General features: G+C 35.1%; 3 protein-coding genes and 1 pseudogene across 3 annotated transcripts; all 4 read right to left on the reverse strand.

The window, feature by feature from the left end:
* On the reverse strand, positions 1,883-4,074 carry LOC18611379 (annotated as a pseudogene).
* Positions 4,154-6,639, reverse strand: LOC18611380 (COMPASS-like H3K4 histone methylase component WDR5A). Its single transcript, XM_007047605.2, has 2 exons — positions 5,765-6,639; positions 4,154-4,760 (listed from the first exon to the last, which is right to left on the reverse strand). The coding sequence occupies exons 1-2, from the start codon at positions 6,443-6,445 to the stop codon at positions 4,467-4,469; spliced, it is 975 nt and encodes a 324-aa protein (XP_007047667.2). The 5' UTR covers positions 6,446-6,639; the 3' UTR covers positions 4,154-4,466.
* LOC18611381 (kinesin-like protein KIF19) lies at positions 6,978-13,090 on the reverse strand. Its single transcript, XM_018114357.1, has 15 exons — positions 12,846-13,090; positions 12,648-12,719; positions 12,436-12,552; positions 11,587-11,675; positions 11,204-11,348; positions 11,009-11,104; positions 10,631-10,722; positions 10,195-10,443; positions 9,970-10,120; positions 9,599-9,661; positions 9,284-9,520; positions 8,774-8,878; positions 8,580-8,693; positions 7,776-8,378; positions 6,978-7,528 (listed from the first exon to the last, which is right to left on the reverse strand). The coding sequence occupies exons 1-15, from the start codon at positions 12,891-12,893 to the stop codon at positions 7,304-7,306; spliced, it is 2,406 nt and encodes an 801-aa protein (XP_017969846.1). The 5' UTR covers positions 12,894-13,090; the 3' UTR covers positions 6,978-7,303.
* LOC18611382 (probable sphingolipid transporter spinster homolog 2) lies at positions 16,113-23,344 on the reverse strand. Its single transcript, XM_007047607.2, has 16 exons — positions 22,961-23,344; positions 22,563-22,694; positions 22,354-22,455; positions 22,053-22,157; positions 21,859-21,934; positions 21,679-21,753; positions 21,405-21,507; positions 21,243-21,308; positions 20,053-20,134; positions 19,325-19,422; positions 19,004-19,080; positions 18,769-18,882; positions 18,160-18,279; positions 17,642-17,770; positions 16,882-16,960; positions 16,113-16,517 (listed from the first exon to the last, which is right to left on the reverse strand). The coding sequence occupies exons 1-16, from the start codon at positions 23,107-23,109 to the stop codon at positions 16,393-16,395; spliced, it is 1,632 nt and encodes a 543-aa protein (XP_007047669.2). The 5' UTR covers positions 23,110-23,344; the 3' UTR covers positions 16,113-16,392.

The following is a 23,883-nucleotide window of genomic DNA, read 5'->3' on the forward strand; positions in this document are numbered from 1 at the left end:
TCATTGTCTTTTGTTTCTAATGTAATGGAAATTAATTAATTGGTGGGAGATCCCCAAGATACTTGCTATTTTTTGGTATAAAAGATTGCGGACAACCACCTGCTGATCTCCATGATCTTTGCGGCCATTTCTTAATTCAATGCCAAATTGCCAATATCTTTCTCGCCAAATTGGTCCAAAGAAAAAGGAAAATGCCTAGAGGATCTACTTATTAAAGCCACATTTAAAGAACAATCATATGATCCAAATACATGGTTTAAGAAAAATGAAAGGGTTAGATTACAAGAAAGAATCCTTAAGTTTTGTCCTAGTTATAAGGCTTAAAGCAGTAAATAAATATATGAAAAATTCAAGAATGCTAACTAAGGTCATTATCATTATGACTATTGATCATTCATTTTGTACTCGTACTAGAATTAATAATGTTCCTTTCAAATTTAAAATTGGGATAGTTTTTCTTTTATTATTCATTTTTATATACTAAAACTCTATCAAAAAATTTTACTTTGGTCATAATTTATGAGCTTTGCAACTCTGCAAACTGTAACATATTTCTAGATTATTTGACCTTTGCTTCAATTTGAATCCAATGTTGTAAAGTGACCCACATGGGAAATTACAACTTTTAATTTGGAATAAACAAGAACTTGCACAAACCTGGCATTCCACATTAACCATGTGCATTTCAGGAACTTTTGTTAAGGCTAATTAATTTATTTTAATGAGGGGTTTTGCCATTCCCAATATTGGATGCATGCATTAATGGCATTGCACATTGAAGGTATCGAAACAGATCCCAAAGAGCCAGATAATAATAAGTTTATAACAATTCTGCAATTGTCAATGTTGGTCTTAACTTGAATTTGAATGATAAATAGCAAACCAATTTTGGGTAAAATTCTAAGTTTGAGTTGCTGTATTATTTTTTCTATACTAGTAAAAAAAATTGCTATTATTCATTAACACTATTTTTACTTAGTCTATTCTTAATATCAGTCTCTTTGTATACTGATATCGAAGAGGTAAAAATTCATAAGTAAAAACCAGGAAATTGTTAAAAAGAAAAGGTATGACCCCTTATTTCTTGTTGATCAATGCAAGTCACATGAGCCTTTGTGAAAAGGTACCAAAGTTCCTTAAAACAAGACAAGAAACAGAGTCGATGAACCATTTTAGATTAGGTACTACTCAAAGATTGAAGAGCTAGATGCATATCTTTCGATAATAATTTTCTATTAAAAATAAACAAAGAATTTGGTAAGCTTTATTTTTTTCTTTTGGGGGTGAAATTAGATGGTTGTTTAATCCGCACGAATGGGCACAAAGGTTGCTCGACCCAAAGGCTAAACCCCTTTTTGTTTGTTTAGTCGTTTGTGCTCGTTGGTGGATAGTACTGTCTTAGGACAACCTGGCACATCATTGGCCTACATCTTCTTTGGAACACTATTTTGTCTTATTTGGTGTCCAACTCCAAGTCCAAGGGCTATCCTCAACCCTCTTTCCTCTTTTATTGGCAATTTTGCAATGTTCTTGGGTATCCACTATCCACATAAACAGAGTCCCAATCTAGGGTCCAGCAACAACTCCATTTTTCTTTTGTATTTTGCCCCCACCCCTCCCTCTTCCTTTTGGGATTCAGAGAAAACAGCTTTAAGTCATCCAATTTAACCAATGAAAAAGAAGAAGAAATTAGTCAAATTTTCCTACCAACCTAGTTTTTATCAATTGGTATGATTTATGGCATATTGGCATGTTCAGAAATGAGTGTGTGCTTCAAAATGTTAAAAGAAAAAGAAAGAGAGTTTTAAGTTCTCCAGTTCTTGTATGACCTTATGTTCTGAGTTCCAAAGACTAGAATGCAAAATTTCATATCGATCAAAACTCAAAAGAAAGAACAAATTGATTTCAGGTATTGCAATGCGTTTCTTTTCAAAGGGGAACACAGAACTCTAGCTCCCTAAATCTTTCAGACAGACCTGATTTATGTTTGCAGTAACTGCTTCTAGTTGTATGGTGATGAAGTTTAGGAAGCTTTCCACAGCCAACTAAAAATTGCCAATCCCTGACAATTCTCTTGAGCTTTATAATAGATTATCATCAATGGTACCCTGACTCAAACTGTGATACTTGTGTTTCTGTGTAGCCTGGTATCAGTTTTTCCAATTCAGCATAGATCTCTTGGGATCGAGGGTGAGTTGGATCGCCGGCTGAAAAAACATGAACCATGTTATCCACTCCAACCCAGCTCCAACCTGCACTTTTCCTTAGTCCCTTTTGTTGCATCAGCTTCCTAATCTCAGCTACCTCAGCCCATAGATCAACTTTTGCATATATATGTGCAAGTGTTACGTATGAGGCTGTATCAAGTGGTTCCATCTTGAAAAGCTTATTGCAGCCTCCCTTCCAAGCTCTACTTCACCATAAACTTTGCATGAATGCAAGAAGGAACTCCATACGACATAATTAGGATCGTAAGGCATTTCCTCCGTCACCTCCTTGGCCTTTCTCAAGAGTCCATTCCTAGCATAGAGGTCAATCAAGCAAGCATATTTGCTCTAGCTCAGGAACCAGCCCATAATCCCTCGTCATTCTATTGAAATACTCTATCCCCTTGTCTAAAATCCCAGCATGATTGCAGGCAGTTAATACGGCAGTAAAGCAAATATGATCAGGCACATAACTTTCTTTGGTCACCAGATGCTCAAAGAGTTCCAATGCATCAGAAGCCCTCCCACTCTGGGCATAACCCATGATCATTGAAGTCCACAACACACGATTCTTCTGTACGGTCTGATCAAAAACATGACGAGCCTCCTCAACGTAGCCACACTTGGAGTACATATCAATCAAAGCTGTAACCACAAACACGTTGCTTTGAGAACCCATTTTAGTAAACAAAGCATGCAGCTGTCTTCCTTCGTTGACAACAGTTAGGCTGCTGCAAGCATTCAAAATGCTAGTTAAAGTATGATTGGTTGGTCTCAAATTCTCCTTCCTCATTTTGATAAACAATTTCAAAGCCTCTCCACCATATAAATTCTGAGAATAACTTGATATCATTGAATTGAGTAGAATATTATCCCACTCTTTGGCCTCTTTTAATAACAACACAGCCTGATCAATTCTTCCACAACTTGAATAACAATCAACCAAAGCACTAAGCACGAAACTATTTGAATTAAATCCAAGTTTGGTAACATGCCCATAAAGCAATGCACTCTCCTCCAATGCCTCTTCTAGCATAGTACAAGCACTTATAACACTAACATAAGTAACACAATTAGGTTTAATACAAGTACCAAACATCTTCTTAAACATTAAAATGGCTTCCTTTCCATGACCCTTTTGAGATAATCCAGATATGATCGAGGTCCATGAAACTTGATCATGATTTTTCATGCTATCAAATACTCTTCTTGCATAAAAAATTGCTTCACATTTTGCATAGAAATCAACAAGTACAGTGTTCAAAATCAAATTCTGTTCGTACCCGGATTGAATTATACGGGCATGAAGTTGTAAACCAAGATGCCAGCTTTGTGTTTTTGTACAGGAGCTGAGAGCAGAGCAAAGAAGGAACCTTGTCGGCTTCGTTCCAGAGGCAATTTTTTTACAGAAGGAATGCAATGCTTGAGGGACATTGGAAGGCTCAGCAGATTCATTGCTAACAACGACTTCACATTTTTCTGTCAAACCGTTACCTTTTGACAGTTGAAAACCACTTCTTTGGGGAATTTTGTCGAACAAATGGCGTGCCAAGCATGAGAAACATTTGTGGCCACACCGCAAAGGCAACTCTATGGAAACACGGACGAAATGGAATCCAACCGCACGGGTAGTAACAAGCATATGGGGAATGTCTAAGTTCCAAAACTTGTTAATATCTTCAGGAACACCTTACTCTAAAGAATTATAGCTATAAAATCCAATTCTAACTTTCAACTTTCAAGTGTTAGGCGGCTGTTGAGTTCTGTTATATATGAAATGCCTTCATAACATTTGCCAGAACCAGAAAAGATGTTTCCTAGTTATTGAAAATTATCTCCTGTTTTCTCAAGGATTTGCCAGCGTATAATCTCCCGCCTTAAAAACAATCAGTCCATAAAATAGAATTTACCTTTTAAATGGACCATATTAAACTTAGAGGAGAAAATGAGATAGAGAAGAGGGTCGAGAGTGTTCTTACCCTTAAAGCCAAAAGATACATTAACAATTATGGACAAAAAAGTTCATTTGAAGCTACTAGTCTAGTGATCCCCAAAGGCCAAAAAAGTTAAATAAAAACAAATTTTTTAACACATGATCTCAAAGGGGTGCTAAGTGGATACAGAGGCTGAAAGATAATCATTAGTGAATTCAGGTATGATGAAGAATGCCATGCATGCAAGTTGGTCTACCCTGGAATCAAAATCTTCACCAGTGTCTCAAGCTGAATCATGTTAAACAACTGGCATTACCAAAGCAGATCATTCGTTCTCCTGAGTCCAGATCCTAACAGTTTTGTCATTGCCAAGTGCAGCAGATGCGATCATGTTCTGAGTGGGGTGACATGCAACTGAAATAACAGCGTCACTATGACCTTCCAACTTCTGAACTACCTTCCGGGACTGAAGTTCCCACAAGTATACACAGTTATCTTCAGAACCACTAACAATATACTTCCCATTCGTGATAGAGAAAGTAGATGCAATGCAGTACTTTGAATTCACATGGCCAGTGTAAGTTTTCAAAAATTTCCCAGTTTCGAAGTTCCAAAGCCTCTGCAATTATAACATAAATATGAGAAAAGTATGCCAAATATACCGAATATTTCAATAATCTACCATAAAATTAAGAACAAAGACACCAGGAAGGAAAAACAGGATACCAAGCAGAAATACACCAAATATCTAAATAATCATTAACACAACATCAAAAAATACTTCAAACCCATCTTAATTGGCATATAAAAGAACTCACAAATAAGATAACTATGCAAGACAATTTCTGCCTAGGAAACTGCATTCAGAAACTCCCCTCTATGTGCTCTAAGCAAAGTCAATTGATAGAGAAATGAAACAACCCAATTATAATTCATCTAAACAATTGTTTCCAACAATGTGTAGCACCTAAACTGTAAGCAAGGTGCATAAACGAGGAATGATGGCAAGGTTGAAACTGCATTGCAAGTGAGTCAAGTATGACAAACAAACAATTCTTGTGGCGACTCTCAAACACATGCTCTATCCATCTACACAAATACTAATATGTGACCTATCAATTTTTCCCAGCAAGCAATCATTTTCAGTAGCACCTAGTAAGATGTTAGACAAAAATAACTCATCCATCAATTCCACAACCATTAACTATTAGCGCAAGGTCTTGAACATCTCATCAATACACATACATACATACATATGTTGAAATGCTTCTCATTGAGAATAGACTTGAAAATGGGAGTGACAGAAAAGAAAGGAAAACAAACTAATGAACTAAAATATAACTAAAAAGAGAAACTCTGATAGATGATGCTGCCAAAGTACTCTAATGCTTCGGCCGCTCCTCCATTTCCAGCCTAAGCACCCCAATATTGCCTCCGACTAGTTTAAACTTTATAGTTCCATATCAGTATCCACTCACTCTGAATTGTAAACAAATATACTACCTTTCAAAAACCAACATTAACAACATAAAACCTTAGAAAATCATAACCCACATCACCAAAACTAACATACATTCAAGAAAATTTAAAAAGAAAAAGAAAAGCCCATAATTTAGCACTTACCAAAGTATTATCCAGAGTCCCAACAAGAATAAATTTCCCATTAGGCGAAAATTTAACAAATGAAACAGGTGGGTTCTCATCATCAATCAAAGTCTTCATACAATGTCCAGTTCCAGCATCCCAAATCCGACAAAGCCCATCGTAACTACTCGAAACAATGAGGGATCCATCTCGATTAAAATCAACGGCTGTCACTGGATCCGAATGAGCCGGTAAAACTTTCAAACATTTGCCCGTTTTCACGTCCCAAACACGCACCGTTTCGTCGAAAGAACCCGAAACGATCATGTTAGATTGCGGGTTAAAGTTGGCGCAGAAGACATAGTTGGTGTGGCCGTGGAGGGTTTTGATTAAGGAGCCGGTGGGGACGTCCCAGAGACGGAGGGTTTTGTCGTCGGAAGCGGAGACGAGGAAGCGGGAGTCGGAGGAGAAGGCAACGTCGGAGACGCCTTGATCGTGGCCGGAGAATTCATGAAGAGGAGAGAGTGTGGTGGAGCTGCCGGCGGGGGAGAGGGAGAAGGTACGGAGGGTTTTGTCGGCGGAGGAGGAGGCGAGGAGGCGGCCGTCGGAGGAGAATTTGAGGGAGGAGATGGCGTTTTTGTGGCCGGTTAGGGTTTGGGAGAGAGTGTACGGTTTGAAGGGTTCGGTGGTGGTTGTTGTGGTCGTTGGTTCTGTCGACATAATTTTGGGGGGGAATCGCTAAGATTTATGGGAATTTAGAGGGAAGAGGGCTTAGGGGAGGGTTTAAGGTTGTGAAAAGTGAAGTAAACTAAGCAGTGAGAAAGATGTGCTTATTCTAGAACGATCGGTGTATGTCGAATCTGAACCTGAAATTCTGATTAGGCGGGTAACTGGCCTCTCGGCAATTTTTTTTTCTTTCTTTTTTTTTTTATGAATAAATATTAATTTCTTTTTCTTTTTTTAATGTAAACACGTGCAACAGCTGACATCATAAAAAAAAATTGATCTAATAATTTCTCTAACTCTTTCCTTAAATTCGATTCGAGTGAAATCCGGGCTGTTGTCGAAAAAAGAGCCAGACGGGCGCACTGCTCATATGGCAGCTGACTGCTTCGGAGACGAACATCAACATTAACAAGATGGTTTCGGTCGTGGGCAAAAGAAAGAGAAAAGCAAGATCGTTTGGTTCGGTCGTGGTCTCCTCAATAGATGAACATTTATCCTAAATAAAATCTCAAATTCATTAAATAAATTGATGAACATTTAATACTGAGTTTGCTTGTTATTATATTATAACTTAAGTATACTTGATAGGAACGCATTTGTTTACCAGACATACCGATACAGGAATAACTACATTCCGCAGATAGGGTTGTAAGCGTGTATCCAACTCCTTACGCAAACTCCCCGGTCTTCTCTCCACATGCAAACAAAAAATTTTACCTACCAATTCCTCCTGAGAGCAATTTCTCAAAGACAAATTCATCTATGTACACTATTGAGGAGAAAAGAATGAAAAAATGGAAAGACAGGGAGGGAAGGGTACAAAATACAGGAGGGAGGGCTATACAAAAATGCTTACGTTTTGGGACTTTGGGAAGTAAATGAAGGAATGCGGGAAAGGCCTAGATGGCTTGAGGGTTTGGGGGTTTGGACAATTTGATTTGAGCCTTGTTCGGATGGGATAAATCCCAAAAAACCATTGCTTGTAGTGCCATGGTCTATTGCTCTTCTGAACGAGTCTTGACTGCCACTCATTCCAACATGAGGATCCTTGTTGAATAGATTTTGCCTAATAGTGTCCTGTGTAACAGAGCATAGGTTAAGAGACAGTTAATATGGAAATGGATAATGACAAAATAAAAAAAATGAAATAGAAGTTACTGAACTTTAAAACTCGTAATAAACAAGAACAAGAAATAAAATAAGGTACCACTGTGGTATTCTAAATATCTACTTCTCATAGTCTTAACAACCTCTTTACAGGAAGAACAAGCAAGGACAGGAAAATATAATTCAAAAACACCCGTTAGCAATGACTGAATGATACCTTTTGCCCCTGCCCAAAAGCTGCACCGAGAGCTGGAGCTAACTGAGAGCTTTCATTGCGTGATGAAGCAGGACTTTTCATCTCTGGATATGATTTACGCCAATCTTGAGGAACCTTATCAGGAGTCCCAAACCATGAAACTGGACCACCAACCCAGTTATCACTACTCTTGGTAAACCTGACATATGGTGGAGAGTTATCATGAGCCAGTAAGTAGTAGGAACTGCGGTGCTCCTCCCTGCAAAGAGTAGGAGACAGATCCCAGCGCCCTCTAGAAAAAGACTTTGAAGCAATATGTTGATAGTTCGGATAGATGCAAGATAATCTTGAATGCCAATGGCTTATAGAAAGACCGTATGTGAGAGGAGGATATCCTCCAGATGCTAAATTAGGTGACTGCTCCCTGTTTGAAAGCCCCAGATAGCGTGTCATTGCCCAGTCTTCAATTGTTATTCCCTGCTTGGCAGCAAGGTCCAGTATCTGTTTCTCCTCAAGTCCCAAACCCATGAGCAAGTTCCAAAGATTTCTTTGTGCCTCTCTTTGGTTGTGAATTATTTGATCCCTCATTGCCATTTCAAACTGAAGCTCAGTATTAGTCATCCCCTACAATAATGCAAAGAAGACTATGAGACTTTCATGGCATAAGCCATTATTTCCTATCTTTAGTTGTCACAATGTGTTCATCTTTGAACAAGTGGCAATTTGCAGTTATATTTTAGTCAGTAGATAGGTACCAGAAGTCAACTTTCAAAGGCTACAAAGTTAATCACAAGTAAACTTAAGACATATTCACTGTCCACTCACCAGGAGTCTGTATTGACTGAGTATGCGCAAATAGATTTTATTGCCATTGTTACTAATGGCTTCATCAATCATATCTTGCAGTTGGCAGCGATGCTTTTCATTTGCTTCAATTTCCTACAAGAAGATTATCCTTGACACAATTAGAAGGCAGAAGGAATTTTAACCATATAAGCCTCTGTAGCAGCAAAGTTTACCTTTTGGTAACTAACACCAGCCTCATCATTGTCACGGATGTTATCAAGAATATCTTGCCTCCTTACTCTCAGAACTTCAACAACAGTACCATCATTTTCAGTAGCCTATTACACAGGGTTAAAAAAAATGAATATCATAAAAAAAGATAATTAAATCCACCCACCACCAGCTACACACCACAGACTAGTAAAGGGGAAGAAAACTAGAAAAAAAAAAAAAAGCTTGTCATATGTTATTGTTACTTTGACCAGGGTATTCTCAAGTCGTGACGGCATTTGGTGGGTTCGGTGGGTCAATGATTGGATGGGTGGAACTGGAAAGTACTAATAACTCAAACATTCTTTACTTTCACTTCTATCTTGATAACCAAAGAATATTGTCAAGAAGCAACAGGAAACTGCCATTTTCCATGATCAAGAAACATTAATGGAAGAAGAGACAAAAATGACAAGCACAACTCATTAAAAATATAGGCAAGAAGTTGCAAAGCGGCAGCCTCAATGTCTAACCTGGTGTTTTGCAATAGCATCATCAAGATGTTGGAGTTCAGTGCGGTTTCGAAGATTGGTTTCCTCAAGTTCAAATAGTGCCTTCTGTAAGTTTATCCGTTCCTGAACGTTTTCACTGATTTCTTGGCTCAAAATGTTTAACCAAGACAGTTCATCATCGGCAGCCTTGTCAGCTGGTTTGACACTCAACTGTGATTCCTTTTCTGCTAGTTCTTTCTTTAATCGGCAAACTTCAATCTATACACCAACAGCATATTACACAAGATAAGATTGCAACCAATTATAACCTCAACCAAAACCCATCAAAAAGCTTACCTGAAGACTGTCAATCATTCGTTGGTAATCTGATACATGTGTATCAATTGTGCCAATATTTTTCTGAAAAAGCAAAAAAAAAAAAAAAAGGCAGGAAAAAACAAAAGACAATGAGGCATTTGATAATACAGCATAATTAAAGAACTTACTACTCTTGACCTGAGGAAAAAGAAAAGGTAAATACAGCAAGAAAACAGGCAAAATAAATGTGATGCATAATCTAGCATATGCTGTGGAGTTGAAGAACTGATAGAATTTGTCCTTGAAAAGTGTTACATGCATAAAAATGGAATAAGCCTCATGACACTGCACAATCTTATGTTCTAGGGAAGTATAAATATTGTCTTCTGAAAAAGTGTATTCAGCCTGACCTGGATGTGCGTCTTTATTTCCTTTGCTCTGTCTGCATATTTCAGGGTATTCACAGTGTGATGATACTGACCATCTGCTGGAGATATTGTAGCAACCATCACTGTCTGAGAATTACCACTCAAACCATCTTTAAGTATCCGTGTTAGTTTACTGCAAAATTACCAATAGCTGCATTAGCGGAAAGGACTCAGGCTACTATACCTACAATAGCTATTAACAGATACCTATTGCGGTAAGGAACATAGGCAAGACCCTTCTTTTGTTGTTTCCCAAGAGCATTGATGCAGTTTGCTAAAGCAAGAAGTGAACGATTAATGTTAGCTCCATCCCTCAGCTTTTGGCCCCCACTATTTGTTTCAGAAGCTCGTTCACTGCCAGCAAGATCCACAAGTGCAAGTTTTCCTCGCATGACTTGATTTCTATATTTGTTTCTCTGTTTTCTTGTCACAGTAATCTCCAAGACTGCATGTGATCTAGTTGGATGAAGACAACTTTATCATGAGATGAGTGCTTCAAGAAAATATAAAACAATTTTTATAACAGAGTTCTATAGATGATTTAGCACATTGAAAAGTGAGAACAAAATATGAAAGTGAGCAACATTAGAGAAAATCCAAAATGAAAGAGGAATATCAAAAGCGAGAATCAACAAATCCTTACCTTGATGATGTCACATTAGCCTCTGTGCTTTCTGTTTTCCTTCGACTATTCCCCAGATTTAGAAGTTCAAGAATCTTATCAGCCGAATGAACCTGACGAGGGAGAAAAACCACCAAAGACCATTAAGCATCAGGATCATAGCACTCACCATAAACTATCGATAAAATAATGTAAAATTGAAAAACAAATGATTAAAATTTCTCTAAAAGAGAAAATTATAAAGTCCTTTAAATGTTCTCGTGTGGGCTCTTTTCCAACTTTGATCAATAATGACCCACTCCAACCTACAGACTTAGAATTAATGCTTTGCATGCTAAACAACACCCAGATTTTATATATACAGTTCAGTAGCCTGAATAGATAGATAAGAGGCTGAACCTTAATACATCTTAGCCCAGCAACAATTATTCCTTGTTCAGGATCCTCTCTAAGGTCCAAGGGACCCGATGATTTTTCAAGTAAATCATAGATAACCTAAAAACATGAGAATTTGAAAATTCAATAACATATATAACAAAACATGAATATACTAAAGGAAAGAAATAAGTATCTTGATAAAACTCTATTCCCTACTTCATTGTAGACTTCAAGGTAGGAACAAGTAACTTCAAATTCGTCAGAGCTGTTGTCCCTTTTAATAAGATTAAAAATTGTGTGCAAACTAAGAACCATGAGTCCAGGATCACGTTGTGTCCCAACCATTGTATATGTTTTACCACTGCGAATGCATAAAATAGTCAAACTTTTGTAATTGAAAGACTGATCTATAGATGCAAAAATCACAAGAGATAAGTAAGCATCAGAAAATTATTCAAACTCTAAGTTGCCTCAACACTACATTGTTTTGGGGGAAAATTTGAGGTTGGTAAATCTTGGGCAAAATCTTTTGTACTCTGAAATTTATGCCAGTGATGATTAGTCACTTATGAGAATATATCAATATAACTTTTTGGTACCTTCCAGTTGACCCATAGGCAAACACTGTTGCATTAAGACCCTGTACAACTCCAGAGATTATAGTCGATATACATTTTTGGTATGTATCCTGGATACACAAAACCAAATTAGATAAAAAGATCATGAAATAAACAAAATTGGTAATGTGACTTGAAACAGCCTTCTATTTAAATACAGAAAATAAGAAGAGCAACCTAAACTGAATTTTTTCCATGGTGCAGTAACTAACACAATAATGTTAATATGAAACTAACCAAGCTCCAGTTGATTCAAACTATCACCTCTTATTCTTTATACTAGACTTTAGAGCAATCCCATGTGGGGGAAATTAAAAGGACCCTGCACAATAGGAGCCCCCCATACCTATAGACCAAACCTTCTTTCAAAAAATCAACAAATAAGCACACAATCATACATTGCGGATGCAGCCAATAGAAATTATGAGAAATTTAGAACCATCCTGAATTACATGGCCAACAAAAGGCATTATCATCTTCTCATATTCAATTTTTTTTTCTTTTTCAGGAACTGCTCCTTGACTATATCATTGCTCCATTTCAAAACATGAATTTGGGAGAATGGATTTGGATTTGCTTTTTCACAGACATTATTACGATAATATATACTAATAAATACTTAATAAATTCATATATTTGAGTCGCAATCATGAAAAATCACGCTTTTATGATCTCTATCACACATTTTACACTAAATTTAAATCTACACTTCTTGTTTCAAATTCTAAATTCTAAATTACAGCCTAAAAAATTTTCCATTTACAAAAACTACAAAAGCTTTTAACCATCAAGCTTCAAAAAAAATTAAAAAAAAAAAAGAATAAAACGTACCAAATTTGTACAATGAGGACCGAAGGCGTGATCGAAGTAATACTTTTTCTCTTTAGTTCGGTTCTGAATGCGATCCAAATAGTCCTTTGATAAGTCAGGATCCAACACTACCACCTCCTTCAAAGTCACAAATTTCTCATTTCACGTTTTCAAATCAAACTAAATTAAAAAACAAACCAAAGAAAAAGAAAAAGAAGAACTTTACCGCTTACCTTATTGTTTTTTACTCTAACAATGTCACGGCCGCGCTCTCTCGCAGTTAACGGTCTACATTTTACAGCTACCTGCAAAAGGTGCAGAGAAAGCAAAGATCATGAAGATATGAAAGCTGTGAAAAAAAAAAAAACCAACAGAATGAAAGAAAATGAAATGCGCCGAGTAAATTTCAACGTAAGCAAGAGAAAACTAACCGTTAACGTCGTAGTTTTCTTCTTAGCAGGAGCTCTAATCGTCGGCATTTTTTGACCACATCGATTTCAAACTAAATCGAAAAGCAATTTTTTTTTTCTACAATCTTGAGCTTTCTTTAAGCAAAATTCGTCGCTAAAAACCTTAAACATCAGCGGAAATTCAAAACAAGTCTCCAAAAAGCGCGGATTTTGTGAATGTATTTCCTTTTTGTTCTTTTTGGGAGAAAAAAAAAACCGAAATTTGAATATTTCAAGAAATTCGAATATTTCTCATTTTATTAAAGGTCATGCTAATTTTTAATAAATAAACTTAAAAAAAAAAACAACTGAAGCGGAGAAATTTGTGGGAGAGAAGGAGACGCGTTAGAGAAAAAGATTGAGTGTCGTGACGGTATAAATGGAGTTGATGCAGCGTAGGAAAGTGCCCTGTAAACGAGGTAAATGAATAGGAGGGAGACAACAGATTTGAAAAGAAGAAGAAGACGAGGTGAAAGAGTGTAGGAACGATCGTGACCGTTGGTTTAATAACGACAGTGATGATAGAGAAGTAATTTTCGATTTAGTTAAAAAAGCAAAGGTTAAGAGGGTTGTTTGGTCTGGTTGGGGAAAAGTGTTCACGAGAAATTTCACCTTTCGGGACAAAAAATGATTTTGGCGTAAGAAAAGAAGAGGGTTTTTAGATTTACGACAGTGACATGCTACCTAGGTTTTTAGTGTGGACATGCACACGTGTAAATTGTAGTTGGAAATTTTTATTTTTTCTCTTTACTTTTGGTGTATGAACCTATTAGGTCTTCAATATGTTGGGTTAATATTGAGTGGTTGCGATGAATCAAATTTTTTTTTTAAATAATATCTTAAAAAAAGTTTTTAAAAAATTTTAAATAAAATTTTATTTTTTATTAAATTTAATAAGTTATGTATTTTTATTTTAAGTTAATTAATTAATTGAGTTTTAATTATTGTAATTAATCAAAACATTATTTGTTATTTTTAATCATTTTGTGTTGACGTGTCATGTTAACATGTTATATAGAATAGTGATATTTTTCATCATTTACGTTAATATTATGTAAGTATAAAAAAATAAATAATATTTTGAATAAATTTATTTAATTTAAAAAATATATATATAAATTTAATTGAATGTAATAGAAGAATAAGAATTTATTTTAATTTTTTAAATAATTTAAAGATTTTTAAAAATATTATGTTTTTTTAAGTAAAATGTATTTTTTTTTTTTGAAAAGTAAAATGTTAAAATTTAATATTTTGAAAAGCAAATATGGTAGGTGAGATATTGTCATGTCAATTTAATATTTGATTCAAATAAAAGTTAAAATTTTGAAAAACATGAGCTGTTTAATTAAGTTTCCATCTTTTGCTATTTATATGTAGAAATTTGCTTAATATAAAAAATATTACTACTACTAACTAACTAACTAACTTGTTATCTTCAAACAATCAATTTTCTTTATTTAATTATTGATTTATGTCACATTTGTTTATATATCCCTTCACATTTGTTTAGATATCCTTTCACATTTGTTTAGTTCATTTCAATCTCAAGTTTAAAGCCCTCCATCTAAAGTTCAACTTATTTCACTAAATTTAATGTACACTTTTACTCAAAATATCTTGTTAAGTTTAATGAAATGTTGTCTCGGGTTAGCAAAATTCAAGCAATAAATTTCAAAATTAAATCATCATGTAATCTATTCAAACATCAGAAGGAATTAACCTTAATTGTACTAATTATTGTACAATTAATGATAGCTAACATTTTTGTTGTTGTTATTATTATTATTATTTGTATCCATATGTAGATGCATACATCTACAATTTTGTAAGCATTCATTATTATTAGTCCAAAAATAACTGAGAGTTTGGACCACTCCCAGCTCAGAATCATTGCTGAGTAATGTACTTTGGATTTGCACATCAATTTTGATGGGAAATATGCCTAGTATTTTAGGTAGAGTAGATGAATGCATATGACGCGTTCTTGGGGACTGTATACCAATTACAAAGTTCATCACATCATTCTCCATTAAAGCTATCTCTCTTTGAAAAGCATCATTGTCAAGTAGTCCAACCCATTATTGACTTTCAACAACATTATTAAATTTTTTATCCAGTAATATTAAACTTGTTACCCTTTTGTTGAAATACAGGAGGAGAAGTAGTAGAACAACACTTTAAACCTTATCGTGAGGATAATAATGCCTTAATTATGAGTGCCCCTATCGACCTGAGAGTGTGAAGGATGGAGCAAGGCTTCCATGGCTGACAAACAAATTATTGACTGCCGTGGGGTGGATGATGAGAGACCATAACCCTGGCAGGCAAGCATATCTGGAAAACGTGACAATTAAGTTACAAGACAAACCATTCTGGAAGATGTGCATGGCATGTAAGTGAATGAGAAGTGGGCAAATGGGAGGATGTTATTAGTATTAGGTGATTGATATTGATGAGTGATTAATGAGGCAGTGAGGAGACAATTGGCGTTGACTGTTTCATGGCATCGGTGGATTACATCTTCGATCCTCTCCTCCTTAGTCTGCCCCTCCTTCATCAGATATGACAGTTGGCCCTCACTTCTGTGTTTATGATCTAAATAAGATACGCAAATACTCTTTAGTTTTAAAGCTAAACTATTAGAAAATAAATAAATAAAACTAATATTTGTCATATTTTTGTTGATAAATCATTGGACGAGACATGATGAATTCAATGCGGGGACCTACCTCAGTTCACAAACCATGTATGATAAGGCAAAGGAGGCATCTGCACACCAACTACCCGATTAAAACACTTGGTTTGGGTTTTCACGTGAAAAATACTGTGCCATCCCATTAATAACCCTTTTCCTTTGCTTCTTATCCATTGGAGTAGGTTCCTTTGAACAGCTAAAACATATAACCTTAATTGCAACAACATGGATACGGCAGCCGAAAGGGCAATCGGCACACTCCTTTTCTTCTAAGAAATTAAAATGGGATCTGCAGATTTATAAATCAAACCCTACAATTCTGTTCAATTTTACCATCATACAATTTTCCAGCAACTTTAGCCAGATTTCAGCCTAAAATCCTTCGACGAAAGGAAAGTCGGCCATTACTTTAATTCACAAAGCAAATGCATATAGAATTTATAGAAAAAATGAAGTGACGCGCACCACCTATTACTTTATAAAAGTTTATTGATAACATTTAACTAAAAAATTAGCTGATATATCTACAAAGGATTAAACTCAAGTCAGAAGAAAAAGAAAAAGAAGTCACAGTCTAAAGCATTAATTTGGTCACGTATCCCCGTCCTTTAAATTGAAAACCTATCTTCACATGATTCTTTACAAGCAATCAATCTCACCATTCGCGGATGTTGACGTCAGACTCGGGCAAATAGCACCAAACTTCTTAGCCTCGAGAAAACTACTTATTTCAGAGACTGCCTCAACAAAACTAACCAATATATAAATTAGCAAACTTCTTGCCAGAAAATTAAAATTTTTATTTACATTTGGGAGCATGCAGGACTGAACTTAGACTTCACAAGGACTCTCATCTTCATTTCCATCAAGCAATGGCTTCCTGTTGGCTACTGCGTTTGCCGAGACTTGGCTTTCACTTTCATCATTAGACTTGTCGACACTGCGTAGGAAAACACCTGTCAAAGAACAAAAATAATGTAATCTTTGTTAAAGCAACCATGATATCAGGCAATCATGCACATCTGGATTTAGTATGGTGTAAGAATCCCTGAGCTCATATGGAAAAATATATAGTTGCATCATGCTTAATTTCTCAATAAAAGATGCTGCCTGACCTCTATGGCACACAAATCATAGCCCTTAATCCAGTAGCAAATGGGAATATTTTACTAATTGGTCTCCTCTGGATAAGTTATGTACCGTTTGTAGCTACATTGGCATGCCTAAAGGAGGAGGCTTCACTAATATGAAAAATAACCTAAAAGAATCTATCATCAGATCTTTTCCTGGAAACATTATCAAGAACTTATTATTACTCACCTATAAACCATATTCCAGCAGCTAGAAAGAGAATAGAGGTCAGAATAAGTGCAGTTTCCCTCCAATTGTTAACATGATCCTGCTCAAAACATTCACCACCGTCATAATGATGCTACAAAAATTTTAATTCATGCTGAAAATTGAAAGGTTAAGATTGCGTGGACATATCATAATTCATATGAGCCTCATTTGAAAGAATTACAAGCATATTCAGATTTGTGCATCAAATCCTCTTAAAGTGATTCTACAACATGCTGGATTAGAGATAGAAGCTAGGTAATAAGTTAAAGATAAAGGGTTGCCGTTTAGGACAACAATACAGTTCTTCGCAAATGGGGAAATTAGTTTCCCATATGTGTGTGTGTGTGTGTTGCAATGTCATACTTTATTTTCTTATAAAACTTCATTTAGATCAATAATGCGAGGTTCAAGAATCAATTTTTCAACTTAAAAATATTAGCAGTTAATAATAGTATTTTTGGCAATAGTTTGACAAGATATTGTGTATTTTATTTCCCCCAAAAATTTATAGGACAATTGCAAGGCATGCTACATTTACCAAGACAAACGCTCCATTGTAATCAGCTGTAAATCATGTCTAGAATTGTTGAAAGAATTTTGGAATATTGTGTTCAAAGTTAGAAGGCAAAATTTTATTCAGAGCAAAAACAAACCATGAAACAGCATATAAATGTAAATAAACAAATATAGCATACTATAATACATGTGCCTATACACAGCTCTGATGTAAATAACGCACCTGGAGAACGCCAACAAGTGGTGAGGAAGGCACATCACCAAAGATGTGAATTGAGACAGTAGAGATGGCCATAGATAATGGCCTCAAACTTGGTTTGACACAATGGAGACACACATAATTGACTGGAGCCTGCAAAACCAATGTTTGGTGAGAAAGTGACACTACTAAAGCAGCATAACTGGTTAAAATATTTTGTGATAATACTAGTCCAAAATAATATATATTGCTCCAGCGCCGATGATTTTACTACAGGGACAAATGTGGACCAGAATAGCTCTTTTATTATCAAATGAAAAATATGAAAATGTGGTTCAATTTCTACACACTATTAAGCTGTAGCTGCTCTTAAACAAGTGGTTAAAACTCAGGCATAACCTCTAATTAAATCTTCCTCTAAATCTTTACTAAACAAACATAATTGAGAGAGAGAGAGTTCCTACACCTGCAGAAATACAAGTATATAATAATTTGGAGAAAAACTAGATCATAAATCTAATGAACTTCGTTTTTTATTTTACCTGTGTTGCAAAAACAAGTAATTCCCCCACTGCAAAAAGAACTATGAAACCATACAAGCTCCTGAGACAGAAAGCAAGGAAGCAAAATATAGCACCCAGAAATGTTGCACCTGAAAGAAGCTGTTATAGAAGTAAAGTAAGCCACAAATACCGCAATAAACAGCAAACAAAAAGAGACAATTTCAGACTATAATTTCCGGCTAATAGTTAGCTTCATCAGGAATTAGAGTTGAAGCTACTCAATTGTAAGAAGATCACAATACATCTTTGTCAGTTTGCTAGTTAACTTGCTTTCATTTTTTTTATATATTCTTTGCAGTGTGTTGCAATTTTTCTTTAGTTATTTGGATTTAGAGAAGTAATAGTCAGAGAGGTAATTTTACATTAACAGAATTCTACATCCATCTTTTGTTTATCACGTCTGAGGCTGTATTAGCCTTAAAGCCAAAAAATAGCACTTTAGTTCATTTTCTCGGAAAACCTCTCCACTTTTTATCAACTTATTTTTCCTATCCAAATGAAACAAAGTGAATAATTGCCTTTTGTTCTGATAAGCATGAAAAAAGAAACCATTCACACAAAACATCATCAAAGAGCAATAAAACTCACAATGAAAGCATGAGATATTGTAGCACTCATGCGATCTAGGATGAAGCCACCAGATATTGTTCCTAAAATCCCACAAACAATTGTAATCCCTCCAAACATCATATCTGCACTCTTCTGCAAAAATCACAATTTGAATGAGTTCAGCACCAAAACAAGGAACAATTTGATTCTCTGTGATGTCAAAAAAAAAAAAAGAAGCTAAAAGGAAATGCATGCAACTTAGCAGAAACTGTACCATATGATAGATATTATAACCAGCCTTTGGCCCCCAATATGAGTATGCTCCAATGACAAAGTTGTATGCTATGTAACCTGCAGACATAATGTTGCTTAAGTAATTCTTCGCAAGCCGAAGTAATATGCAATAAATGCAAGCTTAGCATCAATGCATTAATGATAAAAGAAACAATCACATTTTATTGTCTTAGAAATATCCAGGAGCAAAAATTGTATGCAAAATTGTGACAATAATTGAAAAACTCAAATAGCATTTTATTGGTATTTTTTTTTTCTCAGAGCATTAATTCACTGGAAGTGAAAAGGGTCAAGAAAATACCCAAAACATTTATAACATAAACTTTGTCCACCAAAAGCACTTTCATATCTTTTGCAAACCGAGAGAACTGATTCCGTATGTTGCATATGCCTACTGACCTGCCAAAGAAAAGAGAAACAATCAGGATATCAAACAGAATGAATCATAAATAACAAAGTTCACAGAAAAAGTTTTTACACAACCCTAAAGTAAATCCTAGTTTATGTATGTTTTTAAAATCAGTAAGACAGGATGAGATACAATTGTTTCAACCGAGACACAAGACCAAATTTCACAATTACATTGGACATCAGTCTATTCCCTGCTGCCAAGTGATAGTATATCATAGATTAAGGACTCCTCATCCCAAGATTGGCTATTACCTATATTTTAACTTTTCCATGTACCCAATCTTCCATTTGCTGCCAAGTCATAGGAGTCACTCCCACTTTCTGACTAGAAGCCTATTGATGAGAAGGCTGATGGGTACAAGTATGGAGCAGGCTGGTGGCTCTAATGCGTCCCAGATTCTTAATGCAACTAAAATCTTAACGCATTATGTATTATAATTCCTTTTAAATCTTTCCTATTTGATGACTCATCTCTCTTTTCTTTAATAAAATTCCTAATTGCAAAAAAGGTCTATAAGTAAACATTGTTTTGTAGCAGTTTACCCCATCATAAGGAATACTGATTCAAATAAACTAATGAAAGATTTAACAAAAACCATGGGTTGAAGAACTGCTCACTTGCAAGGCATGTTCAAGTCATCTGCACTAATACCATCTCTTCCAACCAAAATACGGCCATCTACTTTTGATGCCTCTGAATCTGCAACTAGGAAAGGTTAGACTTATAAAAAAACAAGAGTGCTTTGCAATGAAAAAAAGGCACTGTACTTAGCAGACCAGCTTATTACGAAAAACAAACTTACTTATCATTTGGCTTTGGTTTTATTTGGGTTTTTCTTCTAGGTTCAATTTTGGTCTTTGTGTCTGTGTGTTGAGAGAGAGACACAGAGAAAAATAAAATATATGTTTGTTGTAAATACAAAAAATTTCTTGACCTATTTTCTGCTCGAACAAGTAGTTTTAGTTGAGTTTCATTTGGGTTTTTAAAACCAACAGTCTTGTCTCAGTTTCAATCAAATCAACTTGATCCTGCCTAAAATCAGTTAGCAAGAAACTGAACCAACTCATCACATGTAAATCCCTACAAATCACCACATTTGTAACACTGCTTAGACAAGCTCTATGCTGGTTTAAATATTTGGTCACAAGGAAAACATCATTCATCGGGAATAACACGCCAGAGGTGCTGTAACAGGAGTATGGAAAAACTAAATATCTACGGATGATAAGGAATAACAAGATTTACAGTCCCATATAAGAACCTTTTGTCTGCAAAACAAAAGATATTCAGGGATTGAAAAATCACAGTTTGTACAGCACATCCAGAGATATTAATTATAGAATATCGAGAAGAACTTAATTTTGATCGTTGTCTTCCTGCATGGACCAGGAATGGGCATTGTAACCAGTTAGCACAGACTAATAAATACCTTCATTACTTTTATTTTTTGGCTGCATCCCAAGAGACATACTGAACCACTCCTTAGGTAAAAGATTTGGATAATAAAACAGGAGTGAGATGCATGAGATTAATAAATCATCTATTTCAGGTGAGTAAGGCTTTTTTTTCCTTTTTCCTTGCAATTGTGTTCCTGTCTGATTATGCTAAAAACTAGCTCTATTACTTATTAAGGGGAGGCCTAAAACTTCCTTTCTAATATGTCTGGTCTTATTGAAACTTTTGACTTACCACACATGCATACATACATAGCAGGTGCTTAGCACCCACTATTGAAGGCAACTTTTCCCGAAAACAGTGGAACCAATGACAAATTAATGCAAGAAGAAGAATGGTAAGGAACATGTACCATCATTTACAGCAGAAACTGTCTCCACAGATGTCAATGCTTTCTTTGATTCAACATGAGCAAAACCTATGGTTCAAAGTTCAGTAAAGTTTAATGATTATATTGTTCTAGGGTCATAAAATAAAAAACTCTGGATTGCAGATGACACATCAAAACATTTACCTTTCAACTGCAAAGGTTTCACGACAAAGCCAAAAACAGCAAATGGAAGCATCAATAAGGCCTCTCCCCAGAATGCATAGCGCCAGTTAAAATGGCCCCCAACCTATATTTTAAGCAAATGCAATTTGTGATTAATTATAAAACATCCTGCAGTTATGTCTAGACAGTACAGAGGGGCCGCACCAAGTGATTCAATCTAGGAGTATTATATCACATCCTTATTATACAATCAACATATAAAGTGAGAAACAATGAAAAGGGAATACAAACTTACAAATCCACCATAAACATATCCAAGAGCAACTCCAGAAGGTATGCACATATAAAACATCGCAAGCCAAGCTGTTTTCTGGAGTATGACAGAGAATTAGCATGATCATGTAGTCCGGGAAGAAGAATGACGGTTCAGGCGGCTCTAAGTTCTAAAGTTAAAATAGAAATAAAACAAATGAACCTGAGAAGCAGGAGCGTTGTCATCAATAAATGGAGCTGCAAGACTTATGAAAGAAGCTTCTCCAACACCAACCAGCCTAACACATCAAGACCCAGAGACAATTTAAAAAAAAAAACAATATAGCACAAGAAACTAATGAAGCAATAATTGAAATAAAATCAACACTCAGAAAGTATTGGGATTGTTACACTTACATGCGGCATATTGCAATAAACCAAAAAGAAAATGCACTACCACATCCAGCTGCAGCTAAGGTCCAAACAGATAATCCAACTCCAATAAGCCTAAAAGGGTTGTGGCTGCAATCGTAAAAGTCAACTAACATTAATTAACTGCCAATAAATTGCAATAACTACAAAATTAAAATGATGTGCCCTCAAAATTAAAAGCTGGTTCCATTTAGCGTTTAACAGGGCAGTTCTACAACCAGAACGCCACTTTGAAAAACTTAAAAGATTTTTGACAAATAAAAAAGAAAAATCAAAGGTAATTCACCTCTTTGCTAAGGAAGCAAATATTGGGGATGCCACGAGAAGTCCAACCATGAATGCAGACGATAACAGACCATCTTCAAAATTAGTTAATTGAAATTCCCCCCTGCCAGCAAATATCTTTAGATAAGACAATTAAAAACAATAACAAAATTTTATGACAGCTGAATTTATGCTGCGAAACAAACCAAACGTTTTGAGTAAAAATCTTACTGAATTCCACTACCGGAAGTGCAAATTCCCTTATCATCACAACTCCTAGCACTCCCATTAACACCGTTGCTAGCTATCGCTCCTCGGTCAACATAATTTATCATGTTAATTACACAAAATATAATCAACAACCTACAAAAAACACAACATAATATCATAAATTAGAAATTAGCATCTCTCTCAAAAAAAGTCAACACAAAAGTTCTACCTTCACCTAACTTTTTTTCTTGGAAACCCTAATTGCAGTTAGAATCAGCCTCGGCAAGCAATAAAATCTCAGCAAAAGCGGCATACAAGTATAATTGCCGGATAAAAGAGCTTGATAATTAACCATTCAAATAAAAAAAGAGAGAGAGAAGTAAAGTTCAATTATTTTTATTTTTTTTTTAAAAATTTACCGCTTGGGAGTGAACCAGGAAGGAGCCGGAGGAGGATCTTTGGTGGAAGAGGAACGAGCCATTGCTTCCGGTTGGGCGTTTGATTGTTGAGCTGAACTTTCTTTTTCCTCTTCTTTTGGAAGAGTTGAAGAAGGTGAAGGTGACGCCATAAAAAGAGATTCTAGTTTTTAATTTATTTTAGAAAAATAATAAAATTTGATTGACGTTTACTGCTACTTTCTAATCGTTGGTTACGCAATCATGGCTGCTGCTTTTTCAACGCGCATGTTTCCATTTTCTTCCTCTTATGTTTTCTTGTTTTGCTTCATATTTTCGTCTTTCTTAGTTGTACTAATATGTAACGATAATTAACTACCCATCATCTCAGGTTATGAGTTGTGAGAGAGTTTTAATGGAAATTGTTCTGCGAGAAACAAGAGATAAGGTTGTTGACGCTTTCTCATTTTTAAATCTTTATCCCATGTATATGAGTTTGCACTTTGGTAGGAAAAACCAAAAACGAAAAAGGTTTGGAATTCTATTTCCAACAGGACATGGTCAATTCCAACACAAAATACTGCTTGTGAACTTGCTCTCTCTAAGTACACTCTTAATAAATATTTATTAAGTAAAAAAATTTATGTATTTTTTATTAATATAAAATTTATAATATTCAATCACTCAATTATATATTTTAATCATAAAAATAAAATCTCATTTTAATTTTAAAAGTATCTCGATCTTAATAATTTTTTTAAAATATCTTGAAGTGAATAATTGAGTAAATTTTGATATCACTTAATATTTATAATTTTTTAAAATTTAAAATTTAACTTTTATGATTTTTTTATCTTCAGATATTAAAAATCATTAACCACCAATTTTAGATATATTAAAAATCTTTTAAATTTTATAAAAGTCAAACAATAAAAATGATAGGAAGA

This window comes from Theobroma cacao, chromosome 1 (genome assembly GCF_000208745.1).
Source record: "Theobroma cacao cultivar B97-61/B2 chromosome 1, Criollo_cocoa_genome_V2, whole genome shotgun sequence".
NCBI lineage: Eukaryota > Viridiplantae > Streptophyta > Magnoliopsida > Malvales > Malvaceae > Theobroma > Theobroma cacao.